The sequence below is a fragment of the Mya arenaria genome, chromosome 8, assembly GCF_026914265.1.
Source record: "Mya arenaria isolate MELC-2E11 chromosome 8, ASM2691426v1".
NCBI classification, from domain to species: domain Eukaryota; kingdom Metazoa; phylum Mollusca; class Bivalvia; order Myida; family Myidae; genus Mya; species Mya arenaria.
Genome location: NC_069129.1, coordinates 45,441,728 through 45,466,714, shown reverse-complemented (window position 1 = coordinate 45,466,714; position 24,987 = coordinate 45,441,728). Strand labels below are relative to the sequence as shown.

Sequence of the window (24,987 nt, the reverse complement as noted above, 5' to 3'; positions counted from 1 at the left end):
GATTTTATATAGGATAAATTGACAAGAAATGAGTGTTGAATGGTATTGCTGTATAATCATACAGTCCTCTTATAAGAAAGAAGTGTTGGGATAGTATTGTTGCAGATTTGAACAGTACTCTGATAGGAAACAATTCGGTCATAACTATCAAACGTAAATATCTAAAAACGATTGACGCCCACAGAAATACATAAATGTTTGAAGGAAAAAGGCAAATACAATATTTGATGTCATACACGACGGATTGAAATTCCAGTATAAATTCCTCACAAGGGCTTTTTCTGATATGTCCGGTTGCTGACTCTGCAGCTTGTTCAATTAATAGTACTTCCTACGCAGTGACCGGCATATATGATAGGAATAGGGATTAACGATGTTTATCAATTAATTTGTCAACCTATCAAGCTGAGCTGTCCTTAAATCAGGGGCTGCCATTTTAATAAGCAAACACTTTAGCTTTATTTAAAACCTTGCAATTATAGTTTTTATATCTGAAAATAACCTTCGACATAGTTAGAGATGACCAGATACTTGCTTTTCAAAACAAACTACCTGGTATGTAGTTAAGATTGCCATTGTAGCTAAATCTTATAAATACGTTCTAGATTGTGTCATTGGCCTATTCCAACATTGCATTTCTTATGTATTGTGCCGTGTCAATAAGTTACTTATCACAATTTAAGTTATGACTTGGGTGTTTACCTACACGATATATTAAGTTGATTAAAATGTGATATGAATCTTATATGATGGATGCCTTATTTATTTTTTATGTAAATAAGTTCACTGACTTGCAAAAACTATTGAACCTTGAGAGGGCTAAAAGTCAAACAAAATGTAAACATCATATCAAATTCAAAATTATTTTTAACGCGTTTGTTATAGAAATTAGACAGTGCATTTCGATTAAGTTAAGGGACTCACGAATGAAGCGTTGGCGAAACATACTTGGTCTGATTGGTCAGTATTTACTGCAGGCTGTAGTATTAAATAAGTTGCAAAACAGCTGCAATGACTATGTTTTGTCGCGAAGCGAACAAATAAATAGGAACCGCAGAAAACATAAAAGCTTTTTGTTGGTTTTAGTTCAAGAGCGTAATCTATTTCAAGAGTGGCCATAGAAAAATATTCTCACAAGTGGCGAACTGAAATAGACAAATATTGTTTTTAATCGATACATTTCTCATGCTTTCTGAATTTCTTTCCCCGCTTGAGACTCTAATGTTTAACAACTTACCCTGAGGAGCCCCTCATTAGAAACGAAAGTAACCGTCGCGTGGAGTTTTCTTTCCCCGCTTAAGATTCTCTTGTTTAACAACTTACACTGAGGAGCCCCTTATTACAAACGGAAGTAACCGTTTCGTGGAGTTTTCTTTCCCCGCTTGAGATTCTCTTGTTTAACAACTTACACTGAGAAGCCCCTTATTACACACGGAAGTAACCGTTTCGTGGAGTTTTCTTTCCCCGCTTGAGATTCTATATTGTTTAACGACTTACCCTAAGTCATAGCATGCATTAATGAAGCATTAAATACCACAAGGTTACATAGTACATTTATGTAAGTGTTCGCCTTCAAACGATGTAGCTCATTAATGGTAGAGTCCATATTCAAATAGGAGACCAAGAAACGCTTGCGCATGCGCTAATGTTTCTTTACCCAACAGTTTTCATATTGAATTTGGACAACACATGATGCCTGAAATGGCAGAGTTTCTCTTAACTTCGACGTTAATGTATCAAATTATAAAAAAATATGACCTATACTTGGTAAATGCAAGGTTGTAATATTGTATTCTGTATTCATTAATGACGTATAGCTTCTTTGATTTTGGTTTTGAATTGTATGGTGTCGAAACCGTTAATATTCAGATACAATAAGATATTTTTTATTGTATGTATATTGATGAAGTAATTTTCAACCAACTGTCATCAGCACACAACCATTATTAATATCCGTTCGAATAAGCACTCTATACTCATTTTCACTCTTTGTACATTTTGCAGTAGAAATGTCATTGCCATAATGTCATATTTGATATATCAGAATAAAGTTTAACTTAAATAAGCACTCAATCACATAGGCAGCCTTTATAGACTAAATTCGTACATGAATGTTTTTATGTTGTTATGACACCATGAAACGTAGTTCGTCATAAACATTTTCAATTCTAGTAACTGAATTTTGATTATGCGAAATGGAATAACAAGACATACTAACAAATTAATACTAAATAATTTCGATTTGTAGTTTTGCTTCTGGCATTATTTTCGTTTCGTAGTTTCTATATGTTATTTCATATGAAAGAATAACAATATCGAGTCTGCACATTGTCATTGTTCTGTTCTTCATTAGTAACAAATAATGATGTTGGTACTATAAAATCAAGTATTATATGTATTTAGAAACAAAAAAGGCAGAGCGTCCTCAAAATACAATTGTTTTCATGAATCTTAACGGGATCCTTTCAAATTAATGTTAATTCACAACAAATATATTTTGATATTTGTTTGCAAGAGAAAGGTTGTTTGATGTCATCAGAAACACACACGCGCATCGTTAGGTTCAGAGTAAACGTTAACATAAGATGAATGTTTACCTATTGTATAAAAATGTAATTATTATGTTACTCCTTAACGTATTCCTCTGTTTGACAGGCCAATAGCCATTTGCGTAAGTATTGCACCTTCGTGGAAATATATCCATTTTATAAATCTTTGCTGAACACAAAGAGGATATTAATTTTGTAGTTTTCAGTTGAAGATCGAGTTTTATTTAACGGGTGATCAATAGGAAAACCACTTTCACGAGTGGCAGTGCCACGAATCAAAACCTATATGTTTTATCACTCGTGAAATAATATTCGATCTTCACCTAAAAGCAACACATCTCTGTTTATTGAATACTTCTGTTAATATGAAATAATCATTATCTTTACCAATGTAAGAATATTTGCATTTTACCCTCAGTATTTGCCCTTGCACGACATTTTGTTTTAATGGGAGAACCAACAAAAATGCCAACATTGAACTATATTGAAAGTACATATAACTATAATCACTAAAATATTGTCAATTTGAAATAAGCATTTACTTCTTGTTTTTGTCCAGATATCTGTATTTTCTGATGTGCTTTTCGTCATTCAACTTTTGAATGAGCCTCTCTCTTGCAATGAAAAATATGAGCATGAATAACATACTTCTATTGTGATATGAGTAATAGTATTTATTAAAATTTAAAGTCGTTTGTTAAAAATGTCCGTTTAAAATCCTTCTTTTGTACCAAAAATAATATTTATTAGATAACTTAAAAATCAAGAAAAATGATGTGACCAGTATGATGATGATGATGATGATGATGATGATGATGATGAAGAAGAAGTTGATGGTGTTGTTGTTGTTGTTCAAGCTGTTGAAATATTCTCATGTGTTTCAAACCTATTTACATGCAAACCCCCAATTATATCGAATCTATCTCCAGAAAGAATTCATTCTTTTAATTAATCCATTTCTTTTTTGAAGAAAACAATAAGTATGCAAGGGAGTTGATGTTTACGTAGTCTGCTATTTCTTTCAATGGTAAGAGAGATAAATGCAACATGTTTTTATTATACATGTAGTTTGCCCGCGGAAGTAATCGGCACATACTCTAAAAGCGGCACAAGCGGGGTAAAAGGTAATTCCAATTATCGAAACAGTGAAGAATATCAAATTGATATGTTCAGTGTTTGAAACAGTGAAATGATCATGCTATATTCCACTGATAATTTTATAAATCACCGGAAAGTATATAATGAAGTAATTTATGGACATAAAATAGATCATTATTCTACGTTTAAAGATGGTATTTATGAATGATTTGACTTAATCGGCCTTTTTAACGAGTGATATTGATATGCTTAATAAATTATGAAATATGAAGGTACGAGAACTTCAAAGGGTTGACATTACTATCAACCTTGGTTTGACATCTTTAATGGATTTGATTACTTTGATATTAATAACACGCACTCATGCATCAACCTTAAAGTTTCATTTATTCAAATCACAAATGCTACCAGCAATATATGCATACTAATACCTTTACCAAGTTATAACAATTAAGACAAAATTAACTAAATCTAATGAATTGACAACAATAGTTGTATATATGAATGAGCCAAATAGAAAAACGAAAATCGTATGCATTATGAATGATAATTATTATGATAAGTTTAATACCTGAGCAAAAACGGCAATAGAGTATTTTGTTCGGCCAACGTGACTATCATTTAAAACCATACACTTTACCTAAATACTTTTTTTAAAAGGTGTATGCTTTATTATCTTAAAACTCATTTTATATTAATGTCAATAAACGCATGTGATTTGTGTACTGTAACAGATAAAAATAGAAAAGTTTTTATATCACGTGGTTTTCAATAAAAATATACATGGCAACGAAATCGACAAAATATCGATATTGTGTTTTTCAAACTGTATAAATCAACTATTTTGTTTGGTTTGATCAATCAATGGAATGGTTTAACAAAAATGCTTAATTATATGGGGTTTTTACAGCAACCTATATGGTATCGCCTTTAATGAATAATAAAAAAAAACTTTAAGCACTAACTCTTTATTATCAAATTAAAATATTGATGATTGAATATTCTATATGGCCTTGAACAGTCACAAAGACACTGAGCTTACGGTTTAGGCCAACATGACACTACAAGGTTAAATTAGTCAAACCAAATCACTACTAAAGTTATTAACAAAAGAATATATATTTAAGAAATTAATTTAGAGAGTTACTTAAATAGTTAAATACCTTTTGTTTCTATTTCGGAACGGTAACACATTAGGGGATATTAACCGTTTAATAACTTTGATTACATTAAACGTTATTCACTTATTCCGAACTCTTCCGAACGTTCGTTTTTTAACGTTGTCCTTAACTACATGGTACAAAACAGTTACGTGACCGAGAAACCGGCTCTGACTTCAATATCTACTAGATAGGGTTGTGGGTGCAGTCAACATTACCTCATCAAGCTGTAAATCTAACGGTGCAGTATGTTCGGCAACCACGATACTTCATTCCGTTACACTCCATGCTAACTACCGTGAGGGAAATTAATTGACAAAATCAAAAGTGGTCTAGCAGGATATTGCTTCTGTAATTGTGCATATTTACGCATTGATTCATTATGGAAAAAAAATAAACTGACTCATTAATAATTGATTATTAACGAGCATGGTACAGCCCAATCGCCTAGAATACATAATGAACAATAACGTAGTAGTGTATCGGGAATACCCTACGATAATGGTGCTACTGCAACGGTTTTGATATTTTTGACCAATAACTTAACCTTTTTCATTTTTATTTAAGTCTAATTTTGTTTAGTAAACATTGCAAAGAGTATCACACATATAATTGATATTCAAATATAACCTGATCTTAAAATATGTTAAGGGGCCTCCATTTCGTTGACAATTAAGCAATAGCTTTACAAACAATAAAGCCTAACATGTTTTCATGACATTAATTGATCCTAACATGATTAATATTGCTTAAAGAACATCATGCAAAAGCAATTGCTAATCTTAATAAATCATTTAGCTTATTAACTTATGTTTGACATCGACTAGACCTTTTAATTCAAAATTAATTAAACGAATATGAGACATGCTTTAAATCACACGAAGTTGTTTAATTGTTTGTTTTACACGTATATTAATGTATCACGGTTTATATAAATGGTAGAGTCCTTAAACTTTCCTTACCTGTCACTGAGAGCACGCTACTCTGTCCTGTTTACATCTATCACAGAATAAATTATGGGCTAATTATAAAATTATGCACTTTTCATCGTCATACATATTTCATTGCGCGGATTAAAAATGATCATATTTAACTGGGCGTATGCGTATCATTTTTAATCAACACAGATCTTACGGTCCGGATTATATATTAGGTTCATTTACAAAAAGAGATAAAAACAAAGACACAAAGTTAAACTTTATGTGGATGTGCACTCTTTGGTAGTTTTGGAAGAGAGCCAATTCGAGGGTTTTATGTGGACACACACTCTACAGAAATGGGATACCTAATGGCTCAAATTATCGTGGTCGTGACATTAATATTAGCCAACGAAGGCAGACAGATGTTTAACAGTTTTGAGTTTGAAAATATTCTTGGCGGTCCCGGACGTTCTCGAACGCCATGGCGTTCAGGTGCATCGCATGCTTCGGTGCTACGTTTGTTTCGAGAGGATACCGTACTACTTAACTTATGTCTTCTTAACAGAGTCAAACTGTTGATTCTGGGAGTCCTGTATTCTAACGACGGTGGATCGGACAATCTCGAATTTACAATAAATAATGAACATATAGGAGAATTCACAACGCATGATCGTTCGTCTGGTGGAAAGCTTTGGAACGCATTTCTCGCGTCAGGAACCATAGGTTCTGAAGTTGAATTACCAGCCGGAAAACATGAAGTTAGGATAAAAGTGAAGGACTCGGACTGCTTTGATGTGGAGCTTGATGCAATTAGTGTGATTACAGACTCGCCCGTGTCTAGAGACTTACTGTGGTGTGAATCAAAAATGTATTTCTCTATACGTCCTACAATGTGTTCTTTGCTCGTTGACCGACGTCGAATGCTTATATATAATTTCATTGTTTAATTATATTAAATAAAGGTTGTTTTTTTTAATTTGATTTGAAAATTTTGTTATAAATGGCTTTTTGTGATTCCTACCGAATTATTAAATTCAACAAAAGAGAGAAAAGAATTATTTTTGACATCAAAAAATGACTAACAATAATTCTTATAGCGAGCACCAGTGAAAGATCTATGTAATATTTTCTTGCATTCTGAAGCCTAGCAGTAACCAGCTTAAGGTTTGTTAAAGAGACAGAAATCAAAGCAATCACAATCAACGAAAGACTCTTACAACACAGATTGCAATTGTTTCAGTCAATGTCTATTAAAATTTATTTGTGCAATTGCATTGAAACGATGATTTAAAGCAGGAGGCCATTTAAGTAAGGATTTTAATAGGTTTAAGAGAACGCAACTACACTGTTACAAAAGTTGATTTAGATGTGCGCCGAATTGCAGCCAGTAATTACTACAAACAATGACATATAAAGGAAATATCAGATGAAATACGTGTCCACTTTAAATACAAAACGACCGGAAACATACGTTCGCTACAAATAAATGAGTCCGAGCTATATGCAAGCTCCTCTAACGTACGATACAATACAAAAGATGCACCAAACACAACTTTGTCATTATAATTTCTGCAAACACTCATATTCTCTGAATGAAAAAAGAAAAAAGAAAAAAAAAAACGGTCAGCCTCCAATCTTGCTTAATTGGTGTTGCACTGTACGTACGACAGGAATATTAAGAGACACTAACAGCCCAATTCAGCCCTATCTTTCAAAACGATAGAAAAAAAAAGATTCTTGCCCAGTTTTACCATTTTTAATAAATCTTATGAATTTAATGCTGTTGAATTTAATTCTGCACCTACCTTAAATGACTGTGCACTTTGATGGTGCACTTACAAGAAATGAGTGTTGTATACCTCTTATTTGCCTTTACAAATTATAAGTGTTTGAATAATATTGCTGTGCACGTTTCTGGCGAGTTGATGAGAATTAAGTGTTTTGATAGTGTAAAAATAACGGTGTAAATTACTCAAATCAGTATTTACTTTTAAAGCACACTTTTTTGAAACATTACCTAATTAACATATGTTTTAAAGGTTTTTGAGGCCAATCTAAATAGTTTGAAAACTTAACAAAATTCAAGGCAAAACATGCAAAGCTATTTTTCAGAATTTTCCTCAAATTGCAGACACTTTGAGATCAAAATACCAGTATGAAGTACAAAACACTGCAATAATCATTTGTACTAAAGGAACAACATGAATAAAAGAACATGTTTTTGCAAATGCAACATAAACAGTTGTTACGGTTGCCATGGCTGCAAAGAATAACAAATGTGATTTAGTTATCTGATATGATAAAATGACTTTTGCATTTCCCAGAAGATTCCAAACACAAAACTAAATTTGTGTCAGAAATTATATCTCTCATTCATGCTCATTTGTCTCTCAATAACTAAATAATAAATTCTATTGATACGTTTTTTTCAATAATACTGAAGAGTAAATACTTGTTTCAACACACCCTTAATACAACAAAAGCTTATTGGACTCAGATAACAACAGATAGATGAGGTGACTTAAACAAAAATACTTTCTTAGAAAAACCGCTATAAACACATATCCGACTGTTAAATATTCCTTGCAACTATTATAAATAATAATAATCATCCGCAAACTATTATGGCTCTGTCCGGCAAACAATCATTTCGTATCAGATTTATTGAAAAGTCAAAAGAAATTTTTGACTTTGTAAGATGGGAAAAGACCTTCGTTGCCTGACCGCAAATGTTTTCCTTTTGAGTATCCGTCCCAATGATTCCCGTAGTTGTGGATAGTGTCGCCAGCCTGAATATGGAAATTGAGAACACAAGTTTTATACAATTCCAAAATGACGTTGCTAGATCGGATACGGCAAATGCTTTAAAGTATCAAATAAAGGTTTGTCAATATTTTGAAACATCCAATCTTATTGATGAAAAGGAGTTCGTTTCGCTAAAGATAGTCAATTAGACCTTGAAACACTTGTTTACTGACATAAAATGTTTTACACACTATTATGAAATAAACATTAATATACTTAATATTATCATGATACTACAAAAACATATACATCAATAAAATGATAAGATCATCCTCTGTACAATTCAAAGAAATACATAAATACTATTATTTTTAAGTGAATGTGTGCATTGTGTATTTATAGTACACTATATTTGCCATAACAAACATTGAAACTGAATTCATCTTCATTTTGCGCTTCATGGTTGTATATTGATATCCATTTCTCTGGGGCTCCACCAATAAAGTAGTATAAGTCGTCAAGGGACTTAACTCTTGAGGATGCATCTGCATGCCTTGTTTGCATTATCTCGTACGCAAGACGACATACCTTAAAATAAAACAGCTCGTTACACTAATTAAAATTGATACGTCGTTTATTCATACAAAGGTGTGAAAGAAAAATCAAGCCCACTCTAAACTACTTATCAAATACGAAAATTATGTCCGCTATGCTGGAATATGTTTACTATACCCCGGATGATAGTGTACACACGATGTAATCACACATAGAAAGGAAATGTACGTCCGTTATTACACCTTTCAACGATTCTAAAGTGTATCGGCTGCTAAGTTGGGCACTTATAGAAATATTCACATCACCTATGAAGCTGTACGTGGGATACCTAAAATTCACAATTTCAAAAATGATTGAAACCATATCATCAAACTGAAATACATTACCGAAATATATATATATGATTACTCTTTTAAAGCAGAATTGCACTTAATGCTTAAACGGAGAAATGTGTAAAGTTTGAACAATTCTACTATAACATTTTTTTTTATATATTGTAGCTTGCGTTTATTTCATATTCTATGACAAATATTTTGATTTGTCGCCTTTGATGACATTTATAGTTATGTTTTCGTCGTTTAGGTCATTTGTTTACAAGATCATTACAAAATAACGTATCCTCTTTACGTGTGTTCTGCTTCTGTAAACAATGAAGGGTCATCCGTGGCAAGGTAAACCTTTCGTTGTACAATTGGTGTCTTTGTTTCTGCAACGTCAAACCACCTCTTTACATGGATCATGTACTCTTGTAAAGAATGGAACGAAGCTTCGCTATGAAGTTTATCTGTTCTTCGCACCTGAATTCTAATAAAATAAAGTTAAGCACAAAATAACACTGTTTTTTTCATTTTGTTCTCGCTGCCATGAAATTGAGTCTAATAACTTCAATGATTGTTTATCTTTTCAATTAACCGAATATGCGAGGTCGTATCGCGATTAACTTCATTTAAAACGACTTATTACACAATAATACAGTAGTGATGGAGAATGAAAACAGATATGAACAAGAACAGTTAATACCAATTTCAAATATAACAATTGCACTCAGAACACATGCTGCTAAATTACAATATAACATACCCTACTATAGGATGATCGAATGTAAAACGCTTCTCCTTGTTTTTCAAGCTTTCCTCAAGATTGTGATTTGGTCGCAAAATGTATCTCACAAATTGCCCCACCCACCACGGTCTGGGATGTCCGTGGAAATGTTGAATACATGTTTGCAAAACGTCTGGCAACGCAAGCGGATTATGGTATCCCGTATTGAGATCTACGATTTGTAGTCGCGTAAGATTTCCCATTCCTAAAGTAAGTAATTCGGTAAGTTATGTAATATGTTCCATTTATCGTCTTGGTAACATATTTGACTCTTTTGCTACTCTTCAAAAGAAATAGATAGCAAGTTATTTCTCAAAACCACCTATCCCTAAAGAACATAAGTATTTCGAACAGTAACGTCTATTTATTGAACAGAACATAACATTCTTTTATTTGACGTATACCGACAAGGTATATAGTCATATAGAATATAAATGCATTTTTTTAACTTGAATTCAACAGTTCACATTATACAATATATCTTGAAAATCATATTTGGTCATGTTTGGCACTAGAGTGTAGCAGTCTATGAAATGAAGAAGATCGAAATCACCATCTTCTAATGCAAGTTATGTTGTCAGTAAATTCTTTGAAAATCGTGGACAACATATTTTGTCAAGTTTGACACTGTTGATTTAAAGTTAATTGTGTCAAAAGAACGTATTCCTAAAATCAATCAATATGTTGGTATGCAACGTTTGAACATATTTGATAATGTTTGTTACTTTTGTGAAAACTATGGTGTGTAGTTGCACAATTATATCTTTAAACAAATTGAATAAGTAAGAAAATAAGTAAAGTTGCCAAATATGTAATAGATAATATATTTTACTATATATGTAATAGTTTTTGTAGAACCTCGTTGTGTTGCCTTAAGACGGTATAAATAAAGCATTCGAGAATTTAACTTAGTTTAATATTTAGCAAATATATTGTGTATAAAACATTCTGCATTTCCAGGGTAATTAGTAATAATACACATCTCTTTCTCATCAACATGTTTCCGAAATTTGCAAATTGAGGCAACCTGGTCGTATTTGTTATGACACAAAGTATGGAGTTAGTTTTAAAAAATAATCTGAAATGTCTTTGTGCTGATGAATCTTAATTGGTTTAGAGACCTCCATTTGAAGAACCATTCATAAAAATCAACTTTCTCCAATTTTCGCAGGACAAATGTCTTTACATTCCTTTTTTTTAAACTTTGACTTCCCATAGAAAAAAGAGACCTATACCATCTTGGCGATTAAAGGCCATGCATAAAGCTGTAGTTTTGTTATTTAATGAAATGTTCTAAATGATTTGACGGTAAACTAAAATATAAGATAACAGTAACAAAAACTCATGGAAAATTTGAAAATATGAGTCAAAACAATATTGCGACTGCAGCAGGATCACCTTGGTATGCATTCGGGTAACATTTCCATTGTCAAATGGACGACCTAATTCTTTCAAAGGTCTTTTGTAACATATCAACATAATGTATCATTGTAGCGGAATTTTTCAATGATATAGGCACTTTTGTTATCAGGCAGAAGGTAAGAAATACTGTTAATCAATCCTGATGCAACCAGACATGTATTTCATTCATCATACATAAAACAAATATAATGGCCGAAATGCATAGTTAAGTTAAAAAAAATGAAATTAAAGCAAAGGTTTAAATACGCTTTTTTAACATTACTTTTGATAACATCTGGATGGTTTTCGTGGCATGTTTTGCTCAGTGGACGAAAGACAATATCCCAACCAGCCTTTGAGTACCGCCATCCTTTAGAGACCAAAACCATAGTTCGATTAGTTGCATAGGCGACCATGAGGCAATAAGTAACATGGTGCATCTGGCATCCAAAGCCACAGGCCGTATCTAATTTGCAAACGAACATATCTGCTGTCGAACAGTTCAAAGGGTTCTGAAACATAGACAAGAAAGTTTTTTCATCGTTTTATTCTAAATCAATCGGATAGAAACTAACGAAGCAAGCAATATTTATTGTAAATGAAACTGTGGCTGGTAGCTGTCTCTCTTCGCCATACACCTGTTTCACCTCTTTTGTCACTCATTGACATTGTAGTGTGTATTTATTCATTGGCACGCTGTTGAGGAAAGGATATGTACAAAATATCAGTGCTGATTAAGTATAATTGTTGTACAATAAAATATACGAATGAATGTATTCGAACTTTCCCTGAAACCATTTTCAATCAATAACGATTTAAATAATGTTTGATATATCACCATTGTGCAATGTACTGTCCAAGTAAGTATAATTATTTTATTTTGAAACTAATAAAAGCGATATAATGTGTACAACAAAAGTTTGAGGGTATAATGATTATGCAAAGAACAATGTTAAGAGTTTCATTTATCTTAAGACGCAAATATAATATATGTTTGTTAACAGTTGCCCAATCTAGTGTTAATTTTAGAACCCACTCTAGACAATTCTATGTCGCAGTTATTTTGATTACAAGTATTGTTCTTTTTATGCCTGTACAAACATAGGGGAAAGGACGTATAAATATGCACTTGTCGATCCGTGCGTGCGTATGTGCGTGATTCCGTAATTATTATGCGGACTTGTATTGAGAAAACTGAAAAAGTATATAAGCTAGAGTCATAAAAACTTAGGGAAATGTTAATGGGGGCGATATATTAAATCGCCAAGGGGTTTGTTTCCCACTGCACGTAGTAAATCCATGCAAAACTGGCATTTTGGTTGGCATTTACATTTAGCCCATTTCCTCTATTTTAATTGTAGCATTACAATAGAGGGCAACTGTCCTTGTTAGAATGTATGTATTTTGAACATGTTTTGCCTTTCTATCTTTTTTGTGGGCATACTATCTGATACAATTGCTTGCATAAACTAAGGACGTTCAAAACATAAGAACGTTTTCAACTTTGATATTAATCATATATTAGTTAACTTAAGATATAAATGCTTTGTAAAAACATAAAGTGCCGTTTAAATATTCCGTGTGTGGGTTACATTATCTCCTATTTTGGATTCATTTCTGTTTTAAGTATGTCTGCTGTTTTTCACTAGGTGTGTGTGGCCTTATTAATTCTAAGCTAGATTGGTAACACCCACGCTATGTATGAGTTTCATTGTAAACAAATTCTAAATATTGACTATACGTGCCTGGATTGAGTCTAGTTGTTCCTGGACACATCTGCCCACCTCATTTGATCGCAAATTGCGCCATTTTTCAAACTCGTCCTCCAATGTGTCATGTGCCAATAAAATCGCCCTGTAGAAAAATAAAAGTATAGAAGGGTCCTCTTTGTCAGTTCTAGCATAAATGTAAGAGAAATAGATGCTAAGTTAATGTTCTCAGGCAAATTAAATTATCAGAAGTCCATGATTGCGTTGCCCTAAACAGTACTTTAACCTAGATGTTAATAATTTGGGACTTACACTCAAGTCATATACTTGTTCTACTATGTTTGTGTATTTGTACTAACGTCAAATGTATGTCATACTTTTATCCAACATTCTTTTAATAAGTTAAGGCCATGCAAACTAGTTTAAGCCCCCAGTAGACCAGTTTGCCAGTGAACCCGTGTTTTACCGACCGTTCAAATGTGGTAACCCCATCATTTATCGATGAAGCTATTTTAATGAGTGTGTAGTCAGTTTTTGGTGTTTGTTATTATGTCTGTTGTTCTAATATGTCTGACTCTTGCTCATTGTCGTTTGTGCCCCTGAACAAGGTTTATGTTATTGATTTTCGATTACTGGGATTACCCCCTGTGCTTTTCATTGTATTATATAGATAATATGGTATTGTGAATGTATTAAACATATCATGGTTCAATTAAATTGCGGTTTGAAAAATAAATTGATATATACCTATACTTCTAACATACTTACGTATGAAGGTGAGAGCCAAAAGCAAGTATGTCTTTAATATATTTAGTGTCTGTTTCTACGTTTTGGCTTATCAGTCGTTTTAGTTGGCTATCCATGTACATCCACATTTCTTGTGATAACCTCCTTGTTTCCCGCCTTGCATCCTCATACTTAGGATCAGGGGTGTAAGAAGTTGACGTATCTAAAATACAATTATAATTCTAGCGTAGTAATGAGAGTAATTAAGTTTTGTAACTCATTTCGGAATGTTTAAAATAATTGAGTCGTTGTATACCACAGGATGTTTTCTGGAAGATAATACTGATAAAACTAGAGTAAAAGAGCTGATTACAGACCTTCATGTGCACTTATTGAATTATTATTCTTAATATAATCGTGGAGAGTTTCATAGGTATAATGTAATTTGTGTCTCCGACGGAAATTATTTCCAACATATAATTATATATTTCATGCGTAGTGAAGTTTAAAGAGCATGCAAAACAGGGAGGATATGAAATGCCTCTCTTAGATATCAGAACGTTACATGCTAGTTTGTTTGTCCAATCGGAAGAAAGGCAGCATTGCATTACAATATAGCTCACACTAGGGCCAAGGCATCGGTTAATGATATCATAGATTGTTTTTTATGTCTAACGAAAGTACGACCATAAGTCCATATTGCTTATAATAATGACAAGTATAACCAAAATGTTTTGTTAATTGTTACAAATTGTTACAAATGTCTTTGCGACCCTGCAAAACACATATATCGATATATGTCAAGGCACCAAAAACACATGTATTACGAAGCAGTTTTACTATGTGTAAATTTTCTATGTTCTGCAAATTTACGACTGTCATGACAACAAAATAGCACAACAAAAGTTATCTTATCATATAACACTTTAACACGAATAATCATACTACCTTCGGGATAATCTGTTGTCACTATAAAAATAATAAAAATGCTTAATGATATACATATATATAACGATGCCACTATGCACAACACATGTTTTAAGCTCATCTTCACAAACGTTTTTAAATATTTCCTGCAGTGGTTGAGTACAAGTGTGTAACATATGGCTACTCGTGATATAACCGTTTTGTAAGGTTGATTATGAAGAATTTACATTGATCGGATTTCGATCAATATGGCTATAAAACAGTGATTGCGGTATTAAAATGCCCGCAGCAGCTTTAAAATCATTTAAATGAATTTATAACTAAAATCTTTAACAGTAGGACGTATGTATTAGTGTATTACAAAATGAATTTCTTTCGTTGTCCAAAAAGGACCAATTTTAGAGTAAAATTCAAACACCTTTCTGTCTATTTTAGTAGTAGGACAAATGTTACAGAAGTATTCATAATGCCTTGCTCACGTTGTCCAGTAGGACCAATCTTACATTATAATACATATTAATTTGCTCTTTACGTAAGAGTACAATGCAATTCATAATACCATGCTCTTTTTGTCCATGTAATACCAGTGTTAAAGTATAATGCATAATACATAGCCCTCTATGTAAGAGTTGGACCAATGTTACAGTATAACTCATATAACCATTCTCTATATATCCAAGTAGGGCCAGTTTTACAGTATGATTCATAATACCTAGGTCCGTAAGTCACTGTTGGACAAATGTTGAAGTAAAGTTAAAATGCCTTGCCATTTTCGCCCTGGTAGGATTAATGATACAGTAAAATTCATAAGGCCCTGCATTCTTTGCGCAAGCAGGACAAATGTTACATTATGTTTTATAGTATTTTGCTCTCTATGTCCAAGTAGGTCCAGTTTATCAGTACAGTTCATAACACCTTGTTATCCATGTCCCAATAGGACAAGTTAACCAATATAGGTCATAATACGTTGCGATCCTTGTCCAAAAAGGACCAACGTTACACTATAATACATATTACCTTGCTCTACATGTCCAAGTAGGACTGATGGTACAATTAATTGCATACAACCTTGCTCTCTATGCCAAACAAGGGCCAGTATCACAGTACTATTCGTTTAATAATTACTTGCTCTCTTTTCTACTAAGAAACACTGTTACATTTAAATATATAATGCACAGCTCTCTATGTACAAGTAGGGCCAGTAAGTTATTCAAGTATAATATCAAGGACCATCAAAGATTTTCTCACACTGAATTGAAAACCAGTTACCATATATATTTTCTAAAATAATTACATATGTATACACATAAATCATTAAATGATAATGAGTAAGTTTATTTATGGATTTGATGAATATGTATTATATTTTTTTTCAGACATAAAATTCTAAATATGTTTTAGCTCATTCGTTTTAGTGTTGTTTTCATAGAGAAAGCATTGAGACATCAAGCGGTGGTTCACCACACACTGTGTACTGGCTTTAAAGGCACCGAGTCATGGTTTACTATACACTGTGAACTGGTTTTAAAGACACCGAGTAATGGTTCACAACGCACTGAGTACAAGATTTAAAAAACACCGTGTGAGTATTTACCACATACAGAGTACCTGTTTTAAAGACACCGAGTCATGATTCACAACACGCTGAGTACCAGTTTTAAAGACACCGTGTCATGATTCACCACACACTGAGTACCAGTTTTAAACACACCGAGTCATGATTCACCACACACTGAGTACCAGTTTTAAACACACCGAGTCATGATTCACCACACGCTGAGTACCAGTTTTAAAGACACCGTGTCATGATTCACCACACACTGAGTACCAGTTTTAAACACACCGTGTCATGATTCACCACACACTGAGTACCAGTTTTAAAGACACCGTGTCATGATTCACCACACACTGAGTACCAGTTTTAAACACACCGAGTCATGATTCACCACACGCTGAGTACCAGTTTAAAAGACACCGAGTCATGATTCACCACACGCTGAGTACCAGTTTTAAAGACACCGTGTCATGATTCACCACACACTGAGTACCAGTTTTAAACACACCGTGTCATGGTTCACCACACACTGAGTACCTGTTTTAAAAACACTGTGTCATGATTCACCACACACTGAGTACCAGTTTTAAACACACCGTGTCATGATTCACCACACACTGAGTACCAGTTTTAAAGACACCGTGTCATGATTCACCACACACTGAGTACCAGTTTTAAACACACCGTGTCATGATTCACCACACACTGAGTACCAGTTTTAAACACACCGAGTTATGGTTCACCACACACTGAGTACCTGTTTTAAAGACACCGAGTTATGGTTCACCACACACTGAGTACCTGTTTTAAAAACACCGTGTCATGATTCACCACACACTGAGAACCTGTTTTAAAAACACTGTGTCATGATTCACCACACACTGAGTACCTGTTTTAAACACACCGTGTCATGATTCACCACATACTGAGTACCAGTTTTAAAGACACCGTGTCATGATTCACCACACACTGAGTACCAGTTTTAAACACACCGTGTCATGATTCACCACACACTGAGTACCAGTTTTAAACACACCGTGTCATGATTCACCACACACTGAGTACCAGTTTTAAACACACCGTGTCATGATTCACCACACACTGAGTACCAGTTTTAAACACACCGAGTCATGATTCACCACACGCTGAGTACCAGTTTAAAAGACACCGAGTCATGATTCACCACACGCTGAGTACCAGTTTTAAAGACACCGTGTCATGATTCACCACACACTGAGTACCAGTTTTAAACACACCGTGTCATGGTTCACCACACACTGAGTACCTGTTTTAAAAACACTGTGTCATGATTCACCACACACTGAGTACCAGTTTTAAACACACCGTGTCATGATTCACCACACACTGAGTACCAGTTTTAAAGACACCGAGTCATGATTCACCACACACTGAGAACCAGTTTTAAACACACCGTGTCATGATTCACCACACACTGAGTACCAGTTTTAAACACACCGAGTTATGGTTCACCACACACTGAGTACCTGTTTTAAAGACACCGAGTTATGGTTCACCACACACTGAGTACCTGTTTTAAAAACACCGTGTCATGATTCACCACACACTGAGAACCTGTTTTAAAAACACTGTGTCATGATTCACCACACACTGAGTACCAGTTTTAAAGACACCGTGTCATGATTCACCACACACTGAGTACCAGTTTTAAACACACCGTGTCATGATTCACCACACACTGAGTACCAGTTTTAAACACACCGTGTCATGATTCACCACACACTGAGTACCAGTTTTAAACACACCGAGTTATGGTTCACCACACGCTGAGTACCAGTTTTAAACACACCGAGTTATGGTTCACCACACGCTGAGTACCAGTTTTAATGACACCGAGTTATTGTTCGTCAAACACTGAATATCAGTTTTACAGACAACGGGTTATTGTACATCAGACACTGAGTAACAGTTTTAAAGACACCGAGTTATGGTTCACCACACACTGAGTACCAGTTTTAATGACACCGAATTATTGTTCGTCAAACACTGAATATCAGTTTTACAGACACCGAGTTATTGTTCACCAGACACTGAGTAACAGTTTTAAAGACACCGAGTCGTCATGGTTCACCACACACTAAGAACCAGTTTTAGAGACACAGATTGATGGGTCACAAAAGACACTGAGAGCCAGTTTTAAAGACACTGAGTTATTTTTCACCACACACTAAGGACCAGTTTTAGAGGCACAGAGTTACGATTTCCCATACACCGAGTACTGGTTTAAAAGACACAAAATTATGGTTTTCCATACACTCAGGGTTGGTTTTAAAGACACAGAGTCATGGTTCACCATACATTGAGTAAATGTTTTAAGGATTCAGAGTTATGGTTCACCATCCATCGAGTACTGATGTTAAAGGCAGCAAGACGTGGTTCACCATACACCGAGAACTCGTTTTAAAGACGCCAGAACTCAATGTATGGTAAACCATAACTTGCTGTCTTAAAAGCCGGCTCCCAGTGTGTTGTGAACCATGACTCGCTGTCTTTAAAACCGCTACTGAATGTATGACAAACCAATGATAGAATCTCTTATATTATTATTATACAACTTGCTTGTCTACAGACGCTCATGAAAGTGAGCCTTATATACGCAAACCAATGGTTGCACCACTTAATTTATAATTATACAACATGCTTGTGCACAGACGCTGTACGTGAACCTTATATACGCAACCCAATGATTGCACTTCTTATATCATTATTATCATTATAAAACATGCTTGTGTACAAATGCTCATGAACGTGTGTCTTATTTACGCAACCCATTGATTGCACCTCTTATTGTTATACAACATGCCTGTGTTCAGACACTCTTGTACGTGTGACTTATATACGCAACCAAATGTTTTCACCTCTTATATTATAATTGATACAGCATGTTTTGTACAGTCGACTATATACGTGTGCCTTTTATACGGAAACCAATGATTGCACCTCTTATTTTATTATTATTCAACATCCTTTTGTACAGACGCTCATTTACGTGTGCATTATATACGTAAACTAATGATCACACCTATTAAATTATTATTATACAACATGCTTGTGTACACATGCTCATGTACGTGTGCCTTATTTACGCAACCCATTGATTGCAGCTCTTATTGTTATACAACATGCCTGTGTTCAGACACTCTTGTACGTGTGACTTATATACGCAACCAAATGTTTTCACCTCTTATATTATAATTGATACAGCATGTTTTTGTACAGTCGACTATATACGTGTGCCTTTTATACGGAAACCAATGATTGCACCTCTTATTTTATTATTATTCAACATCCTTTTGTACAGACGCTTATGTACGTGTGCATTATATACGTAAACTAATGATTGCACCTATTAAATTATTATTATACAACATGCTTGTGTACAGACGCTTATGCAAGTCTGCCTTATATACGCAAACCAATGATTGCACCTGTTAAATTATTATTATACAACATGCTTGTGTACAGACGCTTATGCAAGTCTGCCTTATATACGCAAACTAATGATTGCACCTATTAAATTATTATTATACAACATGCTTGTGTACAGACGCTTATGCAAGTCTGCCTTATATACGCAAACCAATGATTGCACCTGTTGAATTATACTTATACAAGTGTCAACATGCTTGTGTACAGACGTTCATGAACGTTTGCCTTATATTAGTATATGCAAACCAATGATTGCATCTCTTATATTATTATTATACAATATGCTTGTGTTCAGACGCTCTTGTATGTGTGCATTATATACGCAACCCAATGATCGCACCTGTTGAATTATAATTATACAACATGCTTGTGTACAGACGCTCATGTTCGTTTGCCTTATATTAGTATACGTAAACCAATGATTGCAGCTCTTATATTATTATTATACAACCTGTTTTTGTACAGACGCCTATGTGCGTGTGCCTTTTATACGCAAACCAATGTTGCACCTCTTATTTTATTATTAAACAACATGCATGTGTACACATGCTCATGTACGCATGCCTTATATTCGCAAACCAATTATTGCACCTCTTATATTATTATTATACAACATGCTTGTGTACACATGCTCATGTACGTGTGCTTTATATACGCAAACCAATGATTGCACCTCTTTAAATAATTATTATTAAACAACATGCTTGTGTACAGACGTTCATGTACGTGTGCATTATATACGTAAATGAATTATTGCACCTATTAAATTATTATTATACAGCATGCTTGTGTACAGACGCTCATGTACGTGTGCCTTATATACGCAAACCAATGATTGCACCTATTGAATTATTATTATACAACATGCTTGTGTACAGACGCTCATGTACGCGTGCTTTATATACGCAAACCAACTATTGCACCTCTTATATTATTATTATACAACATGCTTGTGTACAGATGCTCATATACGTGTGCCTTATATTTAATTAAACATACGTGCAACGCTATATGTCGGTTTAAGTTTAAGTATAACAAACTGCTCGAACATTGTACTTAGTGATAACGTTTATTTGACCTCGCGTGATGTCAAATAAGCGTTATCTCGAATTTTAAAGGTGCACTCTTACTCCCAAGTTAGATTTACCACATCTTATACAATTGTTTAAAAAGACAAAATAAGGAAGAATAAATGTCGAAATCGATCATTTCTATGAAGAATACCGAGTTTAATTTGAATGGTACAGAAAACACGGTATTTCTATCTTATGAGACGAAAATAGATCGCAGTAAATATTTTAGCGCTCCCAAACATTTAATATTTAAGCGTATTTAGTTATTGCAAATACGGTTACAATCTTGTTATCAGTAATAAATATTTTCCATAAATGCATCATTTAGGAAGAAGTTAAAATTGTGTTACTCAAAATTTATGTTTGCTATACATGTGTATGTATTGATTTTGAATAAGAGTGTCACTTTATTGTTCGATCAATTTGTTACACCTTAACTAAAATCGACCTTTAGTTTGAGTCTTGAAACTCTAATAAAAAATCATTATTAGATTATTGTGACAATACACCGGAACCGAAATGAAATGACCATGATACTTACAGCGAATAATAACAGCTTCGATTGTAACATGAAGTTGCTCTTTGTTTGGAAGGAAAGAAGTCGAGGTATTTAAAGCCTTGGTGGCGTTGTTATCGGCGTTGTAACACGGGAAAAAACGTAAACCATAACTCATGAATCATTCTATGTTTTCCAATAAAAAATGCTCTGACTTAAGTATTTGTAGAAAGTATGCTCATTTCTCAACTTTATCATAATTGACAATAATTTGCATTCTTTTAATATTAAAATATGATATATATTTTAATGTTATACACTTATGTTTCAAAAGGGAAGCTAAACTGATTACTGAAGAAGTTTATCTTTTCATTTTTTGAATAGAAGTCAACATGAATTTCAGAGAAATCAGCGGCTCTTGCGTCCGTTATTCTATACTGAAAAAAATTCTTGGATGCAGGAAATGAAAAGACCTTAAGAAGTGGTTTGATGTAAGAATGAGAATAAATTACATGGAGTGTATATATTAGGTAAAAGTGCATTTATTACAAATTAAATAATTTCATTCAAAGGATCAACAGCGACTGCTGGAATTGTAATGTTCGTTCAATTTGTTATACCCAGAATAAAACTGGCTTATTCAGCTATAAGTCCAGCTTATCCTTATTAGTAATGAAAGTAATTGGCTAAGTTCTATTTACAGCGCATATAACTTGAATATTTGAGATTGTAATGAGAACTTTTGCGCGAGCATATAATTTCAATAATAAAAGATATTTGTAAGCGACGAAACAGTTGTTTTACTTTGTTGGCAAGGACATATATGTTATCAGCAGTTTAATTGAATTGAGTTATTATTTATCCACATACTTATATTACATATTACATATTCTTGTTACCGTTTGGATTGCGTATTACCGTTTGGATAGAGAGTTAATCTGAAGAAGAAGAGACAGAGAGAACATGATACAATTTAAGTTGCCAAACACAATATGCACATTTAACATATATGCTATTACTTCCGCTTCCGTTTAGGTGAGATGTGCGCGAAAACAATTCTCTCTTAAAAATTGGATTTTTTTAACAAATCCTTGTGCTTTATAGCTTGAAATTTAAGTAGAATTGATGCATCTGACTTTAATCTTTATATTACTGAGTTGGCGAGTGAATCATTTGTGGATTTATGTGCTCAATTCGGGGAAACTTGACATTCCTTTGTCTTCACTAGTCAATAGTTCATGTATTTACAACGGAGCATTGAATGGATTACTGTGTGCTAAATCAATATAACACTTCAGTGGCTTAACTACAAAACTTTAAATGATCTTACACCAAGACAAAAGTTGAATCTTTTTCGAGCACTTTGATAAAGAGCTTTACCTGTGTACCTGCGCGATTAGTAGACGTTTCGTTGTTTAACTTATTAAACGGCTAAACAGAACAGTACAAACAACGAACGAACAAAGGACAAAGCATCCCCGAAATCACAAAGCGAGCAGCCAGATAAGCACATTATTATGTCCGGTCAGTCTCCCCCGTTAGCCCAGCCAGACCAGGGCGCGCCGTCTACCCCTTTTTCGGGAGCCCAGTGTGTCCCTCAGCCCTTGATTACCCCGCAGCAACATATGTTTGGCCAGTTCTACCCACCTCACCTTCAGCACGTCACTCCGTCCATGTCTCAAATTTCCTGTTTCCCTTGTTCTCCCGTACAAGACACCAGTAATCAACAAATCATGGCCAAGCTGAACATTATTGAAAGTCGCTTAACTAAACTTGACCGAGTTGAAACGAATGTGTCAAAACTATCTAAAAACTTAACTCTTGTAGAAGCCAAAATAAGCGACATTGAGACTAATTTTTCAAATGTTGACAAGAGACTGATAAACTTAGAGAATAGTCGAGCTTTCGATAGCATTCAATGTGACGAGCTGAAAGAAAAGTGTAATGATATTGAAACTAATCTGAAGGCTGAAAAGTCGAAAAATACTGAAATAGGTAAATCCCTTGATGATCTCAAGCATGAAAATGTCTCTCTTAAAAATGACTTAATTGACCTTAAATCGCATTCTATGAGGGATAATCTCCTCTTTTTCAATTTTGATGAGGAAGCAACCGTCGACGAAAGTAAAAAAGAAAACTGTGTCGTGAAAATCAATTCTTTCTGTGAACACAACCTTGCCATTGCAGACGCCCGTGCAAACTTCAAGATCGACAATGCCCACCTCATTAGTCGTTATGTGATCGCATTTGATCAACTCAGGGACTCCAATTTCCGTGTGGCCGATCAGTTCCCACGTGAAGTTCAGGAACGCCTGAAAGTAATTGTTCCGTACCTGATCCAAGCCGTCAAACTCTATATCGACGGGCGATTGAACACGGTGGATTCCCTGCCACCGGGCTCTATACCGGAAGTCCCACCCAATGGCCGCATGAACGCCAATGCCACAGATGAATTTCGGCAACCAAAGGAATACCTCTTCCGGTAACTCACCGCGGGTCGCGACCGATAGAAATGTGCGTTCACCGAGAGATGGCCATCTAGTAAACAGCTAGGATCTTTCTTTGAAGCAACTTCAATTTCTTCTATGGAACGTTCACTGTCTCAAATCTAAACTAGATGACTCGGACTTTTAACAATTTGTAAACAATTATGACATTTTACTTTTTTGCGAAACATGGCATTCTAAGGTAACATATGTTGATATAGACAATTTTGAGCGTTTCTCATGTCCAAGACCTGTGTTTAATAAGAAAGCAAAACTATATATATATATATATATATATATATATATATATATATATATATATATATATATATGTATATATATATATATATATATATATATATATATATATATATATATATATATATATATATATAACAAACTATGTATAAACTATTTTGGAACTACTAATGATGTGTTTATATTTCACTGTTACATACCCCCCGAATACTCCACCGTTTATAAAAATAGACAGTAAACTATGCAATACTAATATGGTTGAGTCTGAATTTCATTTTTTAATTGCTTGTCCTTTTTATTATGATTTAAGTCAACAATTCAATATTTCCAACTCATGGAATACCTTGAATAAATTTTGGGTTTTAATGCTTCACAAAAACACAAACAATATAAGAATTGTATCTAAATACATTTACAATGCTTTTCAACGACGTTCTGCCAGCATTGATGCAGTTGCTTCATAGTTAGATAGTACAATTAAGTAACATATTATTGTGATATCTATACTATGTACGTGTAAAATGTTGGTTTTTTTATTTTGTATTTGTCCCCTTTTCAATTTGTGTATATCTCATTCTATGTGTATGTTCATGGCTAAAGGCTTATGTATTGCCGATATTGCCAATAAACTTGAAACTTCAAACTGTTATTTTCGGATTACAGGGACTCTCTCATGCTTTTGGACCAAAAAAATAGTTTTCCCGGTAATGCATCTGAAAACGATTATTTTATTATTGGTTTACTCCATGTTATCGAAATT

The 24,987-nt window shown here is 33.9% G+C and overlaps 1 protein-coding gene across 1 annotated transcript; it reads right to left on the bottom strand.

Moving 5' to 3' along the window:
- Positions 1-4,101: 4,101 nt before the first annotated feature.
- LOC128243199 (alpha-(1,6)-fucosyltransferase-like) lies at positions 4,102-15,055 on the bottom strand. The gene is made up of 9 exons (XM_052960803.1): positions 14,913-15,055; positions 14,007-14,187; positions 13,275-13,383; positions 11,813-12,041; positions 10,108-10,333; positions 9,655-9,831; positions 9,205-9,355; positions 8,899-9,060; positions 4,102-8,516 (listed from the first exon to the last, which is right to left on the bottom strand). The coding sequence occupies exons 1-9, from the start codon at positions 15,010-15,012 to the stop codon at positions 8,400-8,402; spliced, it is 1,452 nt and encodes a 483-aa protein (XP_052816763.1). The 5' UTR covers positions 15,013-15,055; the 3' UTR covers positions 4,102-8,399.
- Between the last annotated feature and the right edge of the window lie 9,932 nt (positions 15,056-24,987).

What these genes read in the sequence shown, in the direction of transcription:
- LOC128243199 (XM_052960803.1), bottom strand. Translation starts at nt 15,012, where the DNA reads ATGAGCTTAAAACATGTGTTGTGCATAGTGGCATCGTTATATATATGT. An exon ending in GACAACAGATTATCCCGAAG is followed by an intron (nt 14,188 to 14,912) that starts GTAGTATGATTA and finishes ATTGTATTTTAG; the next exon opens with ATACGTCAACTTCTTACACC. An exon ending in AACAACTAGACTCAATCCAG is followed by an intron (nt 12,042 to 13,274) that starts GCACGTATAGTC and finishes TCTATGTTTCAG; the next exon opens with AACCCTTTGAACTGTTCGAC.